Source organism: Lepidochelys olivacea, assembly GCF_965140295.1.
Source record: "Lepidochelys olivacea isolate rLepOli2 genome assembly, chromosome: 1".
Classification (NCBI taxonomy): Eukaryota; Metazoa; Chordata; order Testudines; family Cheloniidae; genus Lepidochelys; species Lepidochelys olivacea.
The window spans coordinates 286,063,490-286,085,150 of record NC_140411.1 but is presented as its reverse complement, the minus strand read 5'-3'; the positions used below and the strand labels follow the sequence as shown (position 1 = coordinate 286,085,150).

Below are 21,661 nucleotides of genomic sequence, written 5' to 3'. Positions count from 1 at the left end.
AAAGAATCCTGACAATGATATCAGTCCATTACTATATTGAAAAGGTAGAATTATCAATAATGCAAAAAAGGCAGAAGTGTTAAAAAAAATTCCCTACTGCATTTGGGGAAAAAAGATGATGCTGTTATATCATATGGCAACCCCCTCTTTCTGTTCCAAACTCAGGAGGATGTATTTTAAAGAATCCTTATTGAGGTTACAGGGACAAACCATCCCGATGTGTAGAAAGAATAGTAAATATGGCAGGTGACCAGCTTGGCTTAACAGTGAAATCCTTGCTGATCTTAAACACAAAAAAGAAGCTTGCAAGAAGTGGAAGATTGGACAAATGACCAGGGAAGAGTATAAAAATATTGCTCGGGCATGCAGGAGTGAAATCAGGAAGGCCAAATCACACCTGGAGTTGCAGCTAGCAAGAGATGTTAAGAGTAACAAGAAGGGTTTCTTCAGGTATGTTAGCAACAAGAAGAAAGACAAGGAAAGCGTGGGCCCCTTAATGAATGAGGGAGGCAACCTAGTGAGAGAGGATGTGGAAAAAGCTAATGTACTCAATGCTTTTTTTGCCTCTATCTTCACGAACAAGGTCAGCTCCCAGCCTACTGTACTGGGCAGCACAGCATGGGGAGGAGGTGACCAGCCCTCTGTGGAGAAAGAAGTGGTTCGGGACTATTTAGAAAAGCTGGACGAGCTCAAGTCCATGGGGCCGGATGCGTTGCATCCGAGAGTGCTAAAGGAGTTGGTGGATGTGATTGCAGAGCCATTGGCCATTATCTTTGAAAACTCGTGGCGATCGGGGGAAGTCCTGGACGACTGGAAAAAGGCTATTGTAGTGCCCATCTTTAAAAAAGGGAAGAAGGAGGATCCTGGGAACTACAGGCCAGGCCAGGAAGGGTCAGTCCTCGGGGTGGTTTTGTTCAATATCTTTATAAATGATCTGGAGGATGGTGTGGATTGCACCCTCAGCAAGTTTGCAGATGACACTAAACTGGGAGGAGAGGTAGATACGCTGGAGGGTAGGGATAGGATACAGAGAGACCTAGACAAATTAGAGGATTGGGCCAAAAGAAATCTGATGAGGTTCAACAAGGACAAGTGCAGAGTCCTGCACTTAGGACAGAAGAATCCCATGCACCGCTACAGAGTAGGGACCGAATGGCTAGGCAGCAGTTCTTCAGAAAAGGACCTAGGGGTTACAGTGGACGAGAAGCTGGATATGAGTCAATAGTGTGTCCTTGTTGCCAAGAAGGCCAATGGCATTTTGGGGTGTATATGTAGGGGCATTGCCAGCAGATCGAGATCTTTCCCCTCTATTTGACATTGGTGAGGCCTCATCTGGAGTACTGTGTCCAGTTTTGGGCCCCACACTACAAGGATGTGAAAAAATTGGAAAGCGTCCAGCGGAGGGCAACAAAAATTATTAGGGGACTGGAACACATGACTTATGAGGAGAGGCTGAGGGAACTGGGATTGTTTAGTCTGTGGAAGAGAAGAATGAGAGGGGATTTGATAGCTGCTTTCAACTACCTGAAAGGGGGTTCCAAAGAGGACGGCTCTAGACTGTTCTCAGTGGTAGCAGATGACAGAACGAGGAGTAATGGTCTCAAGTTGCAGTGGGGGAGGTTTAAGTCGGATATTAGGAAAAACTTTTTCACTAGGAGGGTGGTGAAACACTGGAATGCGTTACCTAGGGAGGTGGTGGAATCTTCTTCCTTAGATATTTTTAAGGTTAGGCTTGACAAAGCCCTGGCTGGGATGATTTAGTTGGGGATTGGTCCTGCTTTGAGCAGGGGGTTGGACTAGATGACCTCCTGAGGTCCCTTCCAACCCTGATATTCTATGATTCTACGATTCTACGATTCTAAAACAGCAGTTACTAAAGTTTGACATTTTAAAATCAGCAGGTCTGGATAACTTGTGTCCAAGAGTTTTAAAAGAGCTGACATTTAAAAAGGGTAAATGGGATGACCTGGTTAATTATAGGCCCGTCAATCTGACTTCCATCCAAGGCAAGATGATGGAGCTGTTGATATGGGATTTGATTAATAAAGAATTAAAAGAGGGTAATATAATTAATGCCAGTCAATATAGGTTTATGGAAAAAAGATGCTGTCAAACTATTTTGATACATTTTTAATGAGATCATAAGTTGGGGTGATACAGGTAATAGTGTTGAGTTAATATACTTAGACTTCTGTAAGGCATCTTGGAACATTTTGATTAAAAAAAATAGAATAATATAAAATTGACAGGGCATACATTAAATGGATTAAAAGTTGGCTAATTGATAGGTCTCAAAATGTAATTGTAAATGGGCAATCACCATTAAATGGGCATGTTTCTAATGGGGTCCCATAGGGATCAGTTCCTGGTCCTGTACTATTTAACATTTTTAGTAATGACCTGGAAGAAAACATAAAATCATCAGTGATAAATTTGCAGATGACACAAAAATCGGGAGACAGGTAAATAATAAAGAGAACAGGTCAGTTGCACAGAGCGATCTGGATCACTTGTTAAGCTGGGCGCAAGCAAACAATATGCATTTTAATATGACTAAATGTAAATGTATATATCTTGGAACAAAGAACATTGGCCATACTTACAGGGTGGGGGACTCTATCCTAGGAAGCAGTGAGTCTGAAAAGGATTTGGAGGTTGTGGTGGACAAGCAGTTGAACATGAGTTTGCAATGCAATGCTATGGCCAAAAGGGCTAATACAGTCCCTGGATGCATAAACAAGTGAACCTTGAGTTGAGGTATAGAGACGTTATTTTACTGCTGTATTTGGCACTGGTGCGACAGCTGCAGGAATCTTGTGTCCAGTTCTGGTTTGTACAATTCAAAAAGGATGTTGGTAAATTAGACAGAGTTCAGAGAAGAGCCACGAGAACGAATAAAGGATTGGAAAATATGCCTTATGGTGATAGACTGAAGGAGCTCAATCTACTTAGCTTAACAAAGAGAAGGTTAAGGGGTGACTTGATCACAGTCTGTAAACACTTACATGAGGCACAAATGCTTAATGATGGTCTCTTCAGTCTAGCAGACAAAGGTATCAGATCTGATGCCTGGAAGTTGAAGCTAGACAAATTCAGACCAGCACTAAGGCATAATTTTTTAACAGTGAAGGCAACTAACCATTGGAACAACTTACCAAGAGCTGTTATGGATTCTCCATCACTGACAATTTTTAAATAAATCTTGGATGTTTGTCTAAAAGATCTGCTTTAATTCAAACAGGAATGAATTCAGGGAAGTTCTATGGCCTGTGATACACAGGAAACCTGTCTGATGATCACAGTGGTCCCTTATGGCTTTGTTATCTACGAATCTGTATGCTGAGTTAGAAGGCTAATGTATGTGCCCTTGTAGTTATATGGTACATTTGCGAGTTAGGAAGCTATAAGACTGTACTTTTACACACCTATGGAGTTGTGATGGATGGGTTCAGGAAAGGAGTGAAATTCTGGAAATGCCGTCCAAGGGAGGCAGTGGAGGCAAAAGACCTATCTGGCTTCAAGATTAAGCTCGATAAGTTTATGGAGGAGATGGTATGATGGGATAACATGATTTTGGCAATTAATTGATCTTTGACTATTCGTGGTAAATTGGCCCAGTGGCCTGTGATGGGATGTTAGATGGGGTGGGATCTGAGTTACTACAGAGAATTCTTTCCTGGGTATCTGGTTGGTGAGCCTTGCCCACATGCTCAGGGTTCAGCTGATTGCCATATTTGGGGTTGGGAAGGAACTTTCCTCCAGGGCAGATTGGAAGAGGCCCTGGGGGTTTTTCGCCTTTGTCTGCAGCATGGGGCACGGGTCACTTGCTGGAGGATTCTCTGCACCTTGAAGTCTTTAAACCATGATTTGAGGACTTCAGTAGCTCAGACATAGGTGAGAGGTTTATTGCAGGAGTGGGTGGGTGAGATTCTGTGGCCTGCGTTGTGCAGGAGGTCAGACTAGATGATCATGATGATCCCTTCTGACCTTAAAGTCTATGAGTCTATGAGTTCCAGGCATATGCTATGCTACCAGAAATTTTACCAATTCAATATATGATTTTGGAAGTTATCACTGAAGGGAAAACTTTGAAGATAAGTGTAATTCACCAAAAGTTCGTAATTGTTATACTTTTTTGGAGTTTTATAGGAATTAAAGTAGTAATGTCCTATATCCCTTTTCATTACTTTGAATCTCCTTAATAATGCAATGCTCTCTGGGTTGCTTTTTTAGAATCCCACTAAACGTCAGAGATGTCGTTTACTGTACAGGAGTTTCACTAATGGATGAAGATGTATGGGAGTTCATTTGGATGAAATTCCATTCTATCACAGCAGCATCTGAGAAGAAAATATTGTTAGAAGCCTTAACTTGCAGTGATGATAGAAACTTGTTAAACAGGTGGAAATATCTATTTATGTGTTTCTGATTCTTTGTCATTGGTAACTGTTGCAGTAATGATATTGCTTCCCCATCTCAGCATTTATCTGTAAATGAGAGAGCCTATTTTTAGAGCACAGAATCACTTTCTAGTTAGTGTGTCACATAGTTTTGTATTGAGACCCTTGCAAATGAATGAATTTTTCATGATTTCACTTCAAAACCATAAATAGGGCCAGGTTCACTTAGCCAACTTTTTGATCAACATGGTCTCAGTGTAGAGTTCATAAAGATACATGCCATCAAAAGCATTTCACATGATCTCAGCTTTTGTTGAAAATATTCCACGCACCTGCAATTATACTTAAATATCTTCCTACTTCTAGAGAACTCACAATCCAGTTGCAAGACTGAAGTTTTTTTTTTTATTCAAAAGTACGTGTGGTCTTTGGACTCTCACAAATAAAATTCAGAGCTCTCCTGGCAATTTAAATAAATCTTTTAGCAATCTCTGGTCTTTGCTGTTTCATTTTTAGATGATGAGCTTTATGGATCTTATTGGCAAAAACTAAACAGTTTTTTTTTCCCTTGACTCATTCCTAAAGGCTTCTGAACCTGTCTCTCAATTCAGAAATTGTCCTGGATCAAGATGCAATTGATGTCATAATCCACGTAGCTCGAAATCCACATGGCAGGGATCTTGCTTGGAAGTTTTTCAGAGAAAAATGGAAAATACTAAATGCCAGGTAGAGATAATAGTTATTTGGAGTGTCTTATTTTGTATATGTCTCTAGATACTTTAACTATCCATTTCTATGTCTAATCTACTCTCCCGTTCTATATCTCTCTATCTATCTTTCTAATGCATAGATGTATGTATAAAATACATTTTATATAGACTTAAAGCTATTCATAGATGTATCTGTCTATGTATATCATCTATATATTTGCCCATTACTGTATTGTCTTTTTGATGATATGTGCTGTATATATGTCAAATCCAACAGTCCTGTTCTTACTTAGGCAATGAAAACCTCCCAGTGGGAGTTTTGCCTGAGTTAGATCTGATTGAAAAATCTGCTTTAGAACATGGGAGCAGGACAGTGGAGAGAACCCTTTTGAAATGCCCCAATTTTTATGGAATGGAGGGGTGTCGAATACAATTGGACATCTTTCATCTTCCCTCCAACTTTGTGATAGCTTTACACACAATCTTCACTCACTGAAGGGCCAGCCTTTTGGATGGAGGGTATACCTGGCCAAGAGGGAGGGGGAGACCTTTGGAAAGCCACTCTCTGGGGTGTGCTGTGCCCCATTGCTGCAACTGTTTCCCTGTGTAATATAATTTGGACTCTTTGCAACATTACTCAGAATCCCCATCCAGGCTCTTAAAACTCACCTGAGGGGGATTTTGATCTAGGTGCAGGTAGGGAACTAATTGGAGATATTTTTGGTTCTTTTTGGATGTCGCCAAGACCAGCAGGATTTCACTGCATATTACTGGACATAACCAGGTTAAGAGAGCCCACACCTCATGTCTGCCCTGTGGACAGTCAAACCCATCAAAACCACCACCATATCGATAGGAGGATTTGTTGGAAATGCCGTGTTAGTGAATCTTTCTCAAAGAGTGTAGAATTTGTCCTTATGTTTGCTGTCCATGATGCTTTGGTTAGGATTTTGGGGGCAAGCAGATTTTATGGGAGTTCAGTTCAATTGGGAAACTTGGCTTTGAGCAGAAATTTGGTTTTGGAGGTTTTAGTACAGGAGCAAACTTTTTAAAACAAAGACCCCCCAAGCTCATTTGTTTCCTATGGGACCCACCACCATGGTATCCTTACAGGCAGTAAGGAACTTAGCCTCACAATGCACCTGTGAGGTCGGGAACTTTATTATCTCCCTTTTGATGGGGAAATGGCAAAGGGCCCTGTTCGTGACTCAGGGCCAGCTTTGTATTACGCCAGTCTTGGGGCTACTCAATATTGTGCTGGTCCCCAAATACAAATTAGGTCTTGTCTACACAAACATTTAGTTTGCAGCAAATTGGGGCATGAATCTACTTGTACTATCCTGGCACACTGTGTGAACCCTGCTGACATGAATTAACTGTTCATTAATGCATTTTGATCTAGTCCTCTTTGAAACAGGACTAGATGAAAGCATTTCAGTGAACTGTTTAATGTATGTCAGCAGGGTGCACATGGACAGGTGGCAGGTTAGTGTGGGGTAGATTCACTAGAGTAATACATAGAGCTCTTATTGCATAATCCTGATAGACTGAAATGAGTCCAACATGTCATGCATATAAATTTTGTAACAGGCAATTAAAACCTTCCATGAAACATTTAAAGCATCATAAAAAATATGCAGTGAAGGACCCAAGATCTGACACTGCAGAGGAATGTATGATAGTGATCTTAAATTTGTGTGGTACTAGGACCTTTTAAAAATGTGAGTTCAATTGCACAATGGGTTGTGCAATATTTCATTGCAGACATTTAATCAAGGCAACATACTGCCCCGAGAGATCCTTTTTCACAATGTTTATTTTGTCATTACTAGATATGTCATTTTATTAAATATTTTGATAATCTCTATGGTATTTTCCATTGAATTGATTATGAAATGCTTAACATTTTGATACAGTAATATGAGGTATCTGAGGACAATTAAATGATGCTAAAAGTTCCTTTTCTATGACTATGCAATACTGTGTGTCATTTGGATGAAACAACAGCACCAATATATTATTCTTTCATGACATTTAAAAGTATATTTGTCACACCCCTCAACCAATAAGTAAAATTGTCAAAAGTGCTTAATCCTATTTTCAAAGGTGATGTCGGTATTGAGAAACCTATCCTAAGTCTCACTACAAATTAAGGGGGGTTAGGACCCTAAATTCCCAATTCACTTTAGAAAATGGGACTCGGGATCCTTAGACAATTTTGAAAATTTTACCCAACATCCGAAAATAGCAATCCCTACATTCCTTGCTATGGGCCAGATTCTTCTCTGTCTTCTGATTTCATTTGCTTCTGTCCAAAGTAGGCGGGAAATACGACTACACAAACTTGATAGTATTATACACCCGCTTTGCACAGGTGAAATAGCTAGAAAAGTTGCAAGGTATTAGAAAATCAGGGTCTATAAATAAAGGAGCAGGAGAAGACTCCCACCATTCCTAGATGAACTGCTTCTGCGAGGCAGACACTCTTGTTTGCTGGTTGTGTAATGTCATTACTGTTTTCTGTGACAGTTTGTCAAGGTCAGTGTTGAAAGAGCAGGTTCTTTTCCACAGTAAACAGTGCAGTAATTCACAAGGCCTAGTTTTCAAGGAAAAAATAAATTTTACTACTTGTTTACACTGTGGAAACAGTGCAGGCTGCTTGAAAAATAAAATCTCTGCAATCTTTTCATGAGGTCGCTTCTGTGAAGTGGACTAGTAACCTTGTCAAAAGGCCCCATCAAGAGGTGCATCCAGTTTTCCAAACAATCAATTATGAGGCTGAGTTGCGAAGGTAACAATAGAGTGCTTCGTTTGAAAGCCTAAACATGCTTAAAGGATCATGAAATCCATATGTCTTCCCATAAGAAACATTTGCCTCTGGATGTCTGTGTATGTAAGTGTGACTGAAGCTTTGGAAAAAGAGATGTGCTTGCTGAAATAACCATGAATAATTTTGTTATTAGTGAACAGGGAGTAGGAATTTTGTTGTTTGCAACACTGTTCCTTACATAGAAGTTCCAGGTAATAAGCAAAGGAATTTACCCCTCAACACAGCAAGTTCTTTTTCAGGCTTTTACATTTATTTAAATAGAGCTTTCATTTTTTTTGAAAGACTCTCTGGCTTTCACTATCTGCAAGGTGAAGAGTAATTAATTTTAGTATAAGGTTGATATAAACAGAAAAGAAGCCTGTGGTTGTGCTAGAACTTTTGAATTTGAAGTTGAAGTTGGTTCTCCAAATCTGTTTGGAGAAAGCAAATGTGTGAGCCCAATTCTGCCCTCAGATAAACCCATATGTGTGCACATACTGTATGTGAGGGCAGATGTGGGTTCTTTAAATACAATTATGTCCAGATGGAGGTAGGTGAATTAGGTGGTGTTTGAAGGACTAGTTCACTGTAGTTTTCATCAGATGATTGTTGCTATGTTGAATGATAAAATACTGCTTGGCTACTCTTAGAATGCAGCTTCACATCGCAGAGATTTTACAGAGATTCTTTCATGTGTAATGCAAAAACCCAGGAGCAATCCTTTTACTTGGTTTATCTTTAGCCTAACGGATGTAGATTTTTTTAAATTGGGTACACTAGAACTTTCAGACAAGCAGTGGAATGAGTGGTGTTTTAATAACCGCTTTCAAAGTAAGTGAATGTGGAATCGCACAGTTCAGTGAAGTACAATATATTCAGCAACAATAGCAAGATGCAAATTTCGCTTTCGACACCCAGCATCCAAGACATCATATTTTCATTGACTGGTGTGATACAGGAGGGCCAGGGAGCTGTGGGAGAGTGCTAGAGGGGAAATATATAAGCTCAAGGCTAATTAAGGTGTGGTTCCCTGTAGACTAGGGAAGGTGGCTACAGGTTAATTGGAGCACCTGCAGTCAATTTAAGGCCCTGTTAGGAACCTAATAAACCCCCCTGCTTCAGGCAGACAGAGGAAGAGGAGGAAGGAGAGAGGACTGGAGCTTGGAGGTGTGCTGTGAGACTGGGAAAATCAGAGAACTGAAGTAAGGGGGACACTGCCAAGTAGGGGAGAGAGACTCCCTTCCCCAGCATCTAAGGACTGCAGGTACCCAACCCAAGGGGGAAGAGGATAAGAACCAGCAGGGGTTGAGAGGGGCTGGGGCTCGGAGTGAGGAGCAAACCCAGACCCCTCCCCCACTTCCCTCCTTTACCACCTTCCTGGGCCACTAGCAGGGCCATCGATGCCCCAAGAACAGGGGCAAGGTGAAGCATCTTAGCTCCCCACCAAGAAAAGCACAGGACCCACCAGGCTAACATCGGCCATCTTGTCACACATGGTGTAAGAAGTGGGATTTTTCTGCCATGAACATAGTCCAGGGGGGTCACAACCAACCTGTCTCAAAATGGAGGATGTGGTCAAAGCACTGTTGCAAGCCACTACTGCCCAGCAGGAGGCTACCCGGGTCCAGGCAGCTGCCCAACAGGAGGCCATGCAGTTGCAGCAAGAGACCAATCGCCTGCTGATGACCCAGGCCACCCAAGATCGGGCCTTGCTGCAGGAACTAGTGAACCAGGTGAAGGCCCTTATGGAGAGAAGCCGTGGGTATGATGGGACGTAGACCATACGGGCCAGCTACTGTCTGCAAAAAATTACCCGGGGAGTATGATGTGGAGGCATACCTCCTGGCCTTCGAGAAGACAGCCCTGCGGGAGGCCTGGCCCCAAGACCAGTGGTCAGGCATCCTTGCCCCATTTTTGTGCGGGGAGGCTCAGAAGTCCTACTATGATATGACCACAGAGGAGACGCCAGATTACTCCCGACTGAAGGCAGAGATCCTGGCCAGGGCAGAGGTAACGACAGCCTTGCAAGCCCAGAGGTTCCATGAATGGCAGTACTGCGAAGACAAGACACCACGATCACAACTATTTGACCTAATTCACCTAGCCCGGAAGTGGTTACACCCGGAGGCTCTCAGCTCAGAGAAAATGATGGAGGTCCTGGTGCTGGACCACTATATGAGGGGACTACCCTCGGGCCTCTGAGCCTGGGTAGGCCAGCATGATGGCTCCACCTATGATGAACTGGTCACCCTTGTCGAGAGACAACTGGCAGCCCATGAACTGTTCGAAACCCCAGAGGTGGAACACGGCATTTCAGGAAACCAGTCCCGACCCCAAGGACCCGGATCATCAAGAATGCCAGGAAAGTCATAGCTGGAAGAACAGGCCCCAAGGAGCAGCTTGAGGCCCCAAGAGGACTTGGGGGTCCAGGGGAGAGAGTTGGGGGAGCGAGTCAGAGGGCCTAAGACACAGGGCAACCTCTGGGATGAGATATCGCCGTTATGAGTGTGGGGAGTTGGGGCATGTAGCAGCCCGGTGCCCCAATAGGGAGGAGCCCATACAATGTAATCTGGGGGATCTCGAGGACCAATGTGGACTAATCAGCTTGGTGGGGGGTGCAACGGCCCCACATGAGTACACCAGGCCGGTAAAAATGAATGGCATCCAGACCATAGCTTTGGTGGACTCTGGGAGTGCTGGCACATTGGTCTCAGGGAGGTTAGTGGGGCAAGGCCAACTGAGCCAGGCCAAAAGCACTGGAGTGACATGTGTCCACGGCACAGTAAATTTCTACCCCACAATTCCAATACAGATTGAGATCCAGGGAAACACTACCAAGATGACTGCAGGGGTGGTCCCCATGCTCCCCTATCCGTCTTAATTGGCAGGGACTTGCCTGGGTTCGAGAGCTTACTCCCCCCATCAAGTTAAGGGAGGGAAGTAAACCCCGAGCAGAGTCTGAGGCGCCCATGGATGACCCTACCACAATTTTTGCTGGGTTTTCCCCAGAGTTATTTTCACCCCCCAGGAAGTCCCGGAAATCTAGACGGGAAAGGAGGGCAGCTAAACAATTGGGAACCAGGATTTTGGCGGCCAACCAAAGAGCTTCCCTGGTTGGGAGAAGGCCCCACCAGGGAATCCACAAGGAAGTACAGACCAGTGGAGACCCAGAGACGGCCCCAGCACGAGCAGAAACACCCCAAGAGAAGGAGGGGAACCCAATCCAATAGAATCAGGCCAGATCGGTCCCGCACGCGAGTGTTTTGGGCAGGACCAAGCCGATGACCCATTGTATGCAAACGTGAGGGAGGAGGTAGTAGAAGTAAATGGCGTGCCAATAGAAGGGAAAACCAAAGGCCCAGGGCCATACTATATAATCAATAAGGATCTGTTGTACCGGGTAGTGCCAATACGGGGAGAAGTAATAGAACAGCTCTTGGTGCCATGGAAGCACACAAGGGCCGTATTAGTGTTAGCTCACAGTCATCTGTTTGGCAGACTTCTAGGAGCAGACAAGACCCTGGATAGAGTCCTAAGGAGGTTCTACTGGCCAGGGGTACGGGCAGAAGTCCAGCGCTATTGCACCTCTTGCTCAGAGTGCCAGCTGCATAGCCCCCAACCTCAGTTAAGGGCCCCGTTGATACCCTTGCCTATAATTGAAGTCCCTTTTGAAAGGATAGCAATGGATCTAGTGGGCCCCCTAGAAAGAATGGCCGAAGGCCACCAAAGCATACTTGTCATCCTGGACTATGCTACACGGTACCCTGAAGCCATTTCTTGAAGAAATCCCACATCCAAGTCGATCGCAAAAGAACTGGTGAAGGTTTTCGCTAGGGTAGGCATCCCTAAGGAGATCCTGACAGACCAAGGGATTCCCTTCATGTTGAGAGTAATGAAAGACTTACGTACCTTGCTCTGCATCTAAGCCTTGCGGATCTCAGTCTATCCCCCAAACAGATGGTCTGGTTGAGCGATTTAACCGCACTCTCAAGAGCATGATCCGAAAGGTGGTGGCCCAAGACGAAAAAGACTGGGATACCCTCCTACCATACTTGATGTTTGCAGTGCGAGAAGTTCCCCAAGCATCTATTGGATTCTCCCCCTTCTAGCTACTGTATGGATGCCACCCACTGTGGTATATTAGACATCACAAAGGAAGAATGGGAGAACAACCCAACCAGGGAAAGAACGTCATTGCACATGTAACCCAGATGAGAGAAACAAATAGCCCAAGTGACCCCCATAGTACGAGAGCATTTGGAGAAAGCACAAGAGGCCCAATGGACCTACTACAATTGTCGGGCAAAAACACGGAAATTTCAACCAGGAGAACGGGTGCTGGTGCTGGTACCAACAACAGAAAGTAAGTTTCTGGCCAGTTGGCGTGGACCCTGTAAGATCGTGGAAGCCATTGGGGAGTGAATTATAAGGTGAAGCAGCCAGACTGCCGAAGGCCAGAGCAGATATATCACATCAACTTACTGAAACCCTGGCTCGAACGGGAGACGTGCCTGGCCGTCCTGCTGGCTCCATCCCAGGCAGATGGCCCACAAAGGCAAGTAAAGATATCCCGCAAAATATTCCCAGAACAACAAACAGAGGTCGTCTAAATGATCCAGTGGAACCAAGATGTGTTCTTCATACAACCAGGCTGTATGATGCTGATCCAACACCACATCGTCAGCTGTCCTGGAGCAAGGGTGATAAAACCATATCGCATACCAGAGGCAAAAAGAGAAGTAATTAGGGCTGAAGTAAGGAAAATACTGAAACTTGGGGCAATTGAGGAATCACACAGCCAGTGGTCCAACCCTATTGTCTTGGTCCCCAAGCGTGATGGCAGCCTGAGGTTTTGTAATGACTTCCGGAAGTTAAACAAGGTATCCCAATTCAATGCCTACCCCTTACCATGTATTGATGAGCTGGTGGATCAGCTAGGCAAGGCCTGATACTTGACCACCTTGGACTTGACAAAAGGCTACTGGCAGATCCCCCTGCCTGAGGACACCAAGGAAAAAACAGCTTTCTCTACACCTGATGGCCTTTTCCAATATACCGTCCTCCCTTTTGAGCTCCATGGGGCCCCTGTGACTTTCCAACGATTGATGGACAGATTACTTCGACCCCATGCCAAGTATGCTGCCGCCTTTTTAGATAATGTGGTAATCCATAGCCCTGAGTGGGAGACGCACCTGGGAAAAGTGGAAGCGGTACTGGATGCTCTTAGACAGGCTGGCCTCAGTGCTAACCCATCTAAATGAGCAATAGGGTTAGCTGAGGCCAGATACCTCAGGTATTTAGTTGGAAGGGGCCTGGTGAAGCCCCAGTTAAACAAAGTGAAGGCAATACAGGAATGGCCTCGCCCGATCCGCAAGAGGCAAGTCAGAGCATTCTTAGGGATAGTAGGGTACTATCACCGGTTTATCCCTCACTTCGCCAAAAGGGCAGCGCCTCTCATAGTCCTGATAAGAGCTTGGGGCCTGGAGATAGTTAAGTGGACCGAGACGGTAGAGGAAGCTTTCACAGATCTAAGGACGGCCCTTTGCAGCCACCCAGTGCTCATAGTCCCAGATTTCAAAAAGGAATTCATCCTGCAAACAGATGCCTTGGAGGTAGGTCTTGGGGCCGTCCTTTCACAGATGGTGGGGGCTGAGGAGCACCCAATCCTTTACCTTAGCTGAAAGCACCTACCCAGGGAGCAATGGTACGCTGTAGTAGAAAAGGAATGCCTAGCAGTTAAATGGATCATGGAGATTCTATGGTACTACTTGCTTGGGCGGAGGTTCACCTTTGTGACAGATCATGCCCCACTCCAATGGATGCGCACAAACAAGAAGAAGAATGCACGAGTGACTAGATGGTTTCTATCCCTACAACCTTTCCACTTCTGGATACAGCATAGAGCCGGAAGCGAACACGGCAACGTAGACAGCCTGTCACGACAACATTGTCTCTTGTCCCAAGTAGCCCAACCCTGTGGTGTTGGGGAGGGGGGGATATGTGATACAGGAGGGCCAGGGAGCAGTGGGAGAGTGCTAGAGGGGAAATTAAGGCGTGGTTCTCTGTAGACTAGGGAAGGTGGCTGCAGGTTAATTGGAGCACCTGCAGTCAATTAAGGCCCTGTTAGGAACCTAATAAATCCCCCTGCTTCAGGCAGACAGAGGAAGAGGAGAAAGGAGAGAGGACTGGAGCTTGGAGGTGTGCTGTGAGACTTGGAAAATCAGAGAACTGAAGTAAGGGGGGTCCTGCCCAGTAGGGGAGGGAGACTCCCTTCCCCAGCATCTAAGGACTGCAGGTACCCCACCCAAGGTGGAAGAGGGTAAGAACCCGCAGGGGTTGAGAGGGACTGGGGCTCAGAGTGAGGAGCAAACCCAGACCCCTCCCCTGCTTCCCTCCTTTACCACCTACCTGGGCCACTAGCGGGGCCATTGACGCCCCAAGAACAGGGGCAAGGGGTGGCATCTTAGCTCCCCACCAAGAAAAGGTCAGGACCCACCAGACTAACATCGGCCATCTTGTCACACTAGTTACTTCTTTTGCAGGGTTATACAGTGTGACAGGGTCAGGGCAGATGGCTACAGGAAAGGGATAGAAGGCAGACATATTAGCCCCAGGTTAAGCAGGTCTCTTTTCCCTGGGTAAGATAACAGGGAAGGTTCCAGAACAATCAGGAACTTTCTGGAAACAATTAAGGCAGACAGGCTGACTAGAACACCTGCAGCCAATCAAGAAGCTGCCAGTATTAATTAAGACAGGCAGGCTAATCAGGGCACCTGGGTTTAAAAAGGAGCTCACTTCAGTTTATGGTGTGTGTGCAAGGAGCTGGGAGCAAGAGGCGCAAGAAGGTGAGAGTGAGAAGGCATACTGCTGGAAGACTGAGAAGTACAAGCATTATCAGACAACAGAAGGAAGGTCCTGTGGTGAAAATAAAGAAAGTGTGGGAGGAGGCCATGGGGAAGTAGCCCAGGGAGTCGTAGCTGTCACACAGCTGTTACAGGAGCCACTGTAGACAGCTGCAATGCACAGGGCCCTGGACTGGAACCCAGAGAAGGGGGTGGGCCTGGGTTCCTTCCATCCCCCCAACTCCCTACTTGATACCGGAGGAGTTGACCTGGACTGTCGATTCCACCAGAGGGGAAGGTCTCTGGCCTGTTCCCTGATCCATTAGGTGGATCAGCAGAGACTGCGGGGATTGTTTTTCTTCCTTTTCCCCATGCTGGCCAGTGATGAGGCTAACTGAGTGAACGGCAGATATGAGCCATGAAAGTGGCCAAACTGAGGGCTGCCATGAACCTCTGAGGCGCAGGACCCACCAATAGGCACAGGACCCACCAAGGCGGAGGAGGAACTTTGTCACAACAGGGAAGTTAATTTAGATTAAGTTAAAGTGAGAATATAAAGTGGAATAACTATTGCTGATTAACTCCGTCAAGGGACATTTTTATTCTGGAATAAGAGCATCCACAGAGAGCTAATCAGGAATAATTAGTCTGCTTTAAATTCACACACTACCTTATACCAGATTAACTTTCATCTTTAAGCAAGCCTTTAAGTACTGGATGTTGACAACCAGATTCAGCTCATTTATGTAACGGCTACTCGTTATGCAAATGAGATGGGTAAGATTGAATGGAAAAGAGAACACAAAACTAAAAAAAAGTACGTTTTAAGGCTTCAGGTGCAAAGGTACCACATGCCCTTTCCCTGGACTGGCTATTCTTCTGCCTCTCGGCTTTGCAGTCTGTATGGACCAGTTGTTGTTACTGAATTTTGAACTGGCTATAGTCCTTGAATGGAAATCTGTGTAATCAAATATTTTCATTCAGTTGATGTTATACTTATGCTAATTTGATATGTGTGGTTTTTTCTGTCCTTGAAGATACGGAGAAGCATTATTTATGAATTCCAAACTTATCAGTGGAGTCACAGAATTCCTTAATACTGAAGAAGAACTAAATGAGGTAAATATTTCATGCATATCAGTGCTTGAACTTGTTTTTGTCTTATTTTTTTTTAACCTTTTAAGTCGTGGGGTCTTAACCCTTTAAGTCTTGCAGTAGCACCAAGATGAAAGCAGATGCAAAGATCATAGGGACTGAAAAATCTCTCTGCTGAATGGGAACTGACAGTGGCTTAGGGAGGTTCTGAGTTACTTTGGGGTTCTCTCACTCAGTATGACCAGGCACTGCAGGACTAGAAGGAGGATCCAGTCATCTAGCAACTCTTGGTGCCTAGCAAGTGACACAGGCCCATCCTGCTACTGGGCAGCAAGAGGGTAATGTTCTGTAGTCTGTTAAACCAGATTGCCAAGGATCCTGGGTGGGGTCTGTGAGTGGAGGGAGATAAAGCAGGCAACTCCTTCTCTGCTGTATGACAGTATTAAACTTATTCTGGTCTTAATGCTGAAGCCACCACTATGCGTTCCCGTTCTATTGCTCTCCCTACAGTTTGTGGCTGTGGAACCAGGTGTGTGACTTTAAACTGGAATTTTTAGCTGTTAAGAAATATTATAGGACTATAAGCTTATATGTAAACTATTTCTCAGCTCTCTGACTTTGGGACAGATGATCATGGCTCAAATTCTGCGCAGGGACTAGAACACTACCACAGTACTAGGTGGGCTATGCTGCTGGAGGTGCCATCCATCGGTCAAGATGTTAAACACTGGCCTCTTGTATCCCTTTTAGGTAGATGCTGTAGAGAAAGTTAAAAGCTCCATGTTTTATGATAATAGACAATGTCAATGTTCTGTCTCCTGTTCCTTCACCATCAGTACTTTAAGTATGGGGATAGCTGTTAACCATGGCATTCTGGCCAGATTCTACTTCAGTAATTATATACAGCCTGCCTAAATTAGCCAGATCTTTCAGTTGAATGTATCCTTCACCTGCCTGTCTGAGGTTGTGTGGTAGTTTTGTGGTGAGCTTAGCAGCTGCCATGTATCATCTCAAATGGATTAAATGATTTGTACACAATGTAATGACGGCTAACCAAGGGCTGGTTACAGCCTTCATGGCTATGCTGTCCTCTTCTGTGCACTCCAGTTTTGACAAACTCAGAACTCAAGGAATAGCCCCAGCTGGCTTCCCAAAGGCCATCCATTTGGGAGTGATAGCCATCCATTTGGGAGCCTGTTCTCAATACTGAGACAGCGTGTAAGGGCATACTGCGCTCCGGATTCTCACCTCCATAACATTGGTAGGCTGCTCCATTTCCCCTGAGACAAGCCGGCCATGAAAGTATATCAGTAAAAAAGAGTACAAACATAGGGTCTGCTCCTAAAAGATGCTGAGCACCTCCTGTGAGTTGTTCAGCCCCCTCCATAAGCTCTGTTAATGCTAGTGGGAACTGAGGTTGGTGAACGCCTCAGTTGCAGGATCAAACCCTTTAGCTTTAAACAAATGCATAAAATGCTATAGTCTAAGGTCAAGTTTCAATAAATGCATGAAATTTAGCCTCACCAGGAGAGAAACTTTTGCCAACTATTAACACCCTCTTCTAAAAATCAACAATGTGACATATAAGGTTCCCACCAACATGCAGTGCAGGTCACCCTACCATGTCTTTGACTAAATCTAATATTAATCCAAAGAAAATCAGTGCCATTAGCAAAGCAACTCAAATTCTGATGCCACATCTGCTGTAACCCAAATCTGATTGTCATACAAGTCAGAGCTAATACCCATTCTGTTTGCTGACCAAAACCAAAGTTTCCCTGTAACAGAAAATCTTTTTCAGTAGTCCAAAATCTGAGAATAATTAGCAACATACTGCTCTTGATGGGTTCTTCACACTGTAGCTATGGTCAGTAACTTCCTAAATTGATCCACTCTCCTCTAAACAATCAATCTGTACAGCAGTAACATAAGTAGTTCTGCAAGGCTAAGTTAAACATCTATTATAATGTTTAATTAAACCAACCCTCTTTAGAGGCAGCGGAGCTGTTTCAGTTTGACTTTTGCTTATAAAGCTGAACTGGGAGCATTTCCAACACTCCCAATTTAGTTTCTTAAGTAGGAGTAAGACTTCAAAGCAGCCCAGCTGTCTGCAAAGTGTAGCAGCTGGGCTACAAGAGAGAAGGAGGAGATGATATTAATGTGATCCGGCATTGACATGTCAATGTCTTACAGTGCAATTTGAAGCAAGCACGTCACACCTAATTGATACAGTCTGCTGTCTTATTGCATTTTGCAGTAAATCTCTCTACATGATATTACATTTACTTCAGCAGTGAATGTAGAGTTTTGTCCTAAATATCTGACTTGTTTACATGCATTGAAAAGACTTCCTCACTTCAGTTCAATTTTAAATTGTTGATTTTAAATTGTATTTCCAGCTGAAGAATTTTATAAAAAGCTACAAAGAAGGAGCTGCCTCCTCTTTCTCTCGAGCTGTGGAAACAGTGGAAGCCAATGTACGGTGGCAAATGCTTTATAAAGAAGAACTATTCCAGTGGCTAAGAAAATCCCTGACACACTAATCTCTGTTTCTAACTAACCATTTAATGGGAAGTTTTGCAAGAGGAGGTGCAATATGTGAAAATCTAAGAGCGATTGACATTGAAATGGTGAAGACAAGATCAGAATTGCAGGGAGTTTTCTTTCACTGGGCTCTTATTAAAACTGTAAAGGAACTCTTGCAAGAAGAGACGGTCATGAATGCTTGTGAAATCCAGTGCTCAGTGTACATGACCAAACATGATATTAAGTGGTGCATGTAAATGTTACCGTCAGTTTGAAAAAACTTCAAAAAGTATTTTGTGCATGGTTGTATGGTCCCTGCCTGTATTCCAGCATGCTTACTTATAATGACCAAGTTTTGTATGTGAATTCCTGTTACATCAAAGATGGGCATTATGCAAAAGCACAAAGACTATCTATGACAATCAGTGTTGCAATGAACAGAAGGAATGGAAAAAAGGAGAGGGAAGTCTGTAGGGTTCCAAACACAGGGGCGGCATAAGATGTAAAGTCAACCTTACATGATAGATGCCAATCATTTCAGCACTCAGATTGTCTCTTCATGATTATAGAGATGCCAACTCATTTTTGAGTTGCCGGTTGTTATATATGCAGTCTCCCCATTTCCATATTTAAATAACGTGTACATACATTGAGAGATACCACTCACCTAGTACACTGTAATTTCATAAGCTAATTATATTCACTGCTGCTCAGTGGAAAAAAAAACATTTTAAAGCTCTAATCGTGAACATATACAATGTTTATGAGGAGAACTTCGCATAGCTGCTTGGACAGAATCCATAAACCACCTCCTCTGAATGATTTTATGAGGCAGTGGTATTCAGGATATGTTACTCAACCTGTGTAGTAATTACACAGCTGCTAATGCACAACTATCATAAATGCTCATCAAACTCAAATGGATATGGGCAAAAGAGGAAAATAACCTGGATCCATGAACACAAAATTAACCAGTAAAGCTATCTTGCACATGAAAGGCCAGCCTCTGTGATGATCTAATAGACAAATAACCTAAATATTCCATGTTTGTGTCAGCATTTGAGTGATATTTTCACTCAAATATGCTCCTATCATTTTTGCCAACTCTTTTTTTAACGTTAAATACAGATATATATTTGTAGTGGCTACTGTTAAGAAAACTCTTCTACTTCTGTTTCCCTTTTCCTGTGATTCACATAAAGTATTCCAGAATTCTAAACATGAACATGGGTTTTTTTTCCTCCCAATCCTACCATATACTGAATTTGCTAGTGGTTAATGACATTCTACACCATTGGTGGCATCTATTGGGAATGAAAACTGATGTTCTCATCTTAGGCCCAAAAATTCTCCCATGCTGTGCAGTCTGGAGAAGAGCAGAACCGCAGAAAGATCACAGGATGTGGGTGATGGTAGTTCAGAGATGGGGATAGATAGGCACTAGCATTTCTGCCCCCTGCCATTTAACTATTTCTGGCCCTTTTGCAACATGAGAGGTCAGCTCTGTATAGCTGGGGGAATGTGGCCACCCAAAGTCAGAAACATTTTACACAACTCACAGTTCAACTCACAAAATGCATCATAGTAGTAGTAACTCATCCTCAACAAGTTTTTCACAGATGGGTCACAAGTGGGCACTGCACAAGGAACCAGCCAATATCAGCATAGTGAACTGGCACACTGGAGTCCTTACAGTGGTGTAAGGGGAGAAGAGAATCTCTAATATAGCCTCTTGTTCCTATGGAACTCTGTTCCTCAAGAACTGATAGCCACATCCCCTGAGTAGAGCCACATCCTGCTCTACTACTAACCGTACAAAAATGAGTTAATGTAGCAGAACAGCACCAGCCCAGGAGCTACAGATTTCTACCTTCTCCTTCTGTGTCTAATGTGACCTTACAAAAGAAGAGGGAGTCCTCTGCTCCTGCTAAGCCCTATACATTTTGTGTTGCAGTGTAAACGAGCTTCTGCTTTCCTCCCAGAGACATTTTCATGTCTGAAGAGTGAAGTACTCCTTATATATCTTTTACCTACCTCACAGGGATGTTGTGAGGCTTACCTAATGTTAGTCTAGCACTTCAGTATCCTCTGATGGAAGGCACTTAACAGTGCAAAGAGTTGTTATGTGGTTGGCCAGACTCTGCCTCAACACCAGTATGTAGCTGCACTTTTAAATTTTGGTGACAAAATACCATGTAGATCTGTCATATCAAACCAAAGCCAGAATATGCTTACCAGAGCCCTTGGCAAGTCCCTTCAAACCTTTACTGGTCAAAGAGACTACAGGAAGCTAAATGCTTAAACATAAATGGGCTTGGAAATTTCAGTAAAAAGGTGTCCTTTTCCTGTTGTGCACAATGGCCTGAATATCTCAGATTGCATTCTGCTGTCTCATCGTTCACTTGGTTGTCACTACAGTTTGAACTTGGGACATTTGGGACATATGTAGACGTTTCTGACCTTTCCAATAATAATGGGCTAATATAAAGAGCAGACTGACACATTACAAAGTAGTGATTTGCTTTTAGTCACGTGAATTCCAGAGTGCAGAGCAGTTTTCATTATTGCTTCTTTTAGAAATAGAATTCTGATGTTTTTTAGTCTTTTCTAGTAAGTTACGCTAATGCTGGGTGCAAGTCTAATACTTTAGTTGCTGTATTTAATATTTTAGTGGTATTGAGAGACTGGTCTACCACAAATATCAAACCCTAGCTATTTGTACTGTGCATACCAATTGTTGTATTGCATATAATTATTGTATTATAGTGATGTCATATTACTGCTAGAGTTAAGGTTGAGTTGGCCCTTTCCATTATAAATCCCTAATGTTTATTTTTTTAATAGTTTGTATTTTGCTGTTTTGCATTGAATCAGGCTTAAATTTAAATGGCTTAAATCAAATAAAACTATAGCTGTTTTCTACAGTACTCAGAAACCCTGCATTTAGGTATGTCTTCAGATTCTTTTCTTTATAAGTTCCAGACAGTGATGTATTAAAGAGCAGCTGATACCCCATGGAAAGCCTTATAAACATTCTTCTTAGGAAAAAAAAACAACTGTTTATCTCATTAATTTTTCTCCTTTGTTCCCCTATCCAGAACTAGAGATGGGCCTGAGCGCCAAAATTTGGATTGTGATCCAGATTTTGAACATTCTAAACATCAATGCACATTTTTTTGTTTGTTTCATTCAAACGCAGGTTTTTTTGTTTGGTCCATTGTAGCAAGAAGGAATAAACTGCAAAATTTGGAAATATAATGCAGTTTGGATGCTGAACTC

General features: G+C 43.5%; 1 protein-coding gene across 1 annotated transcript in view; it reads left to right on the top strand.

The window, feature by feature from the left end:
* TRHDE (thyrotropin releasing hormone degrading enzyme) overlaps positions 1-21,269 on the top strand; it is a gene marked incomplete at its 5' end in the record, with an annotated part of 329,097 nt that extends 307,828 nt beyond the window's left edge. Inside the window, 4 exons of the mRNA XM_084636899.1 lie at positions 4,234-4,401; positions 4,986-5,126; positions 15,799-15,880; positions 18,256-21,269. Of these exons, the coding sequence (XP_084493025.1) occupies positions 4,234-4,401; positions 4,986-5,126; positions 15,799-15,880; positions 18,256-18,399 (535 nt within the window). The 3' untranslated portion in view covers positions 18,400-21,269. The remainder of the gene's footprint in view (positions 1-4,233; positions 4,402-4,985; positions 5,127-15,798; positions 15,881-18,255) is intronic.
* Positions 21,270-21,661: the final 392 nt, after the last annotated feature.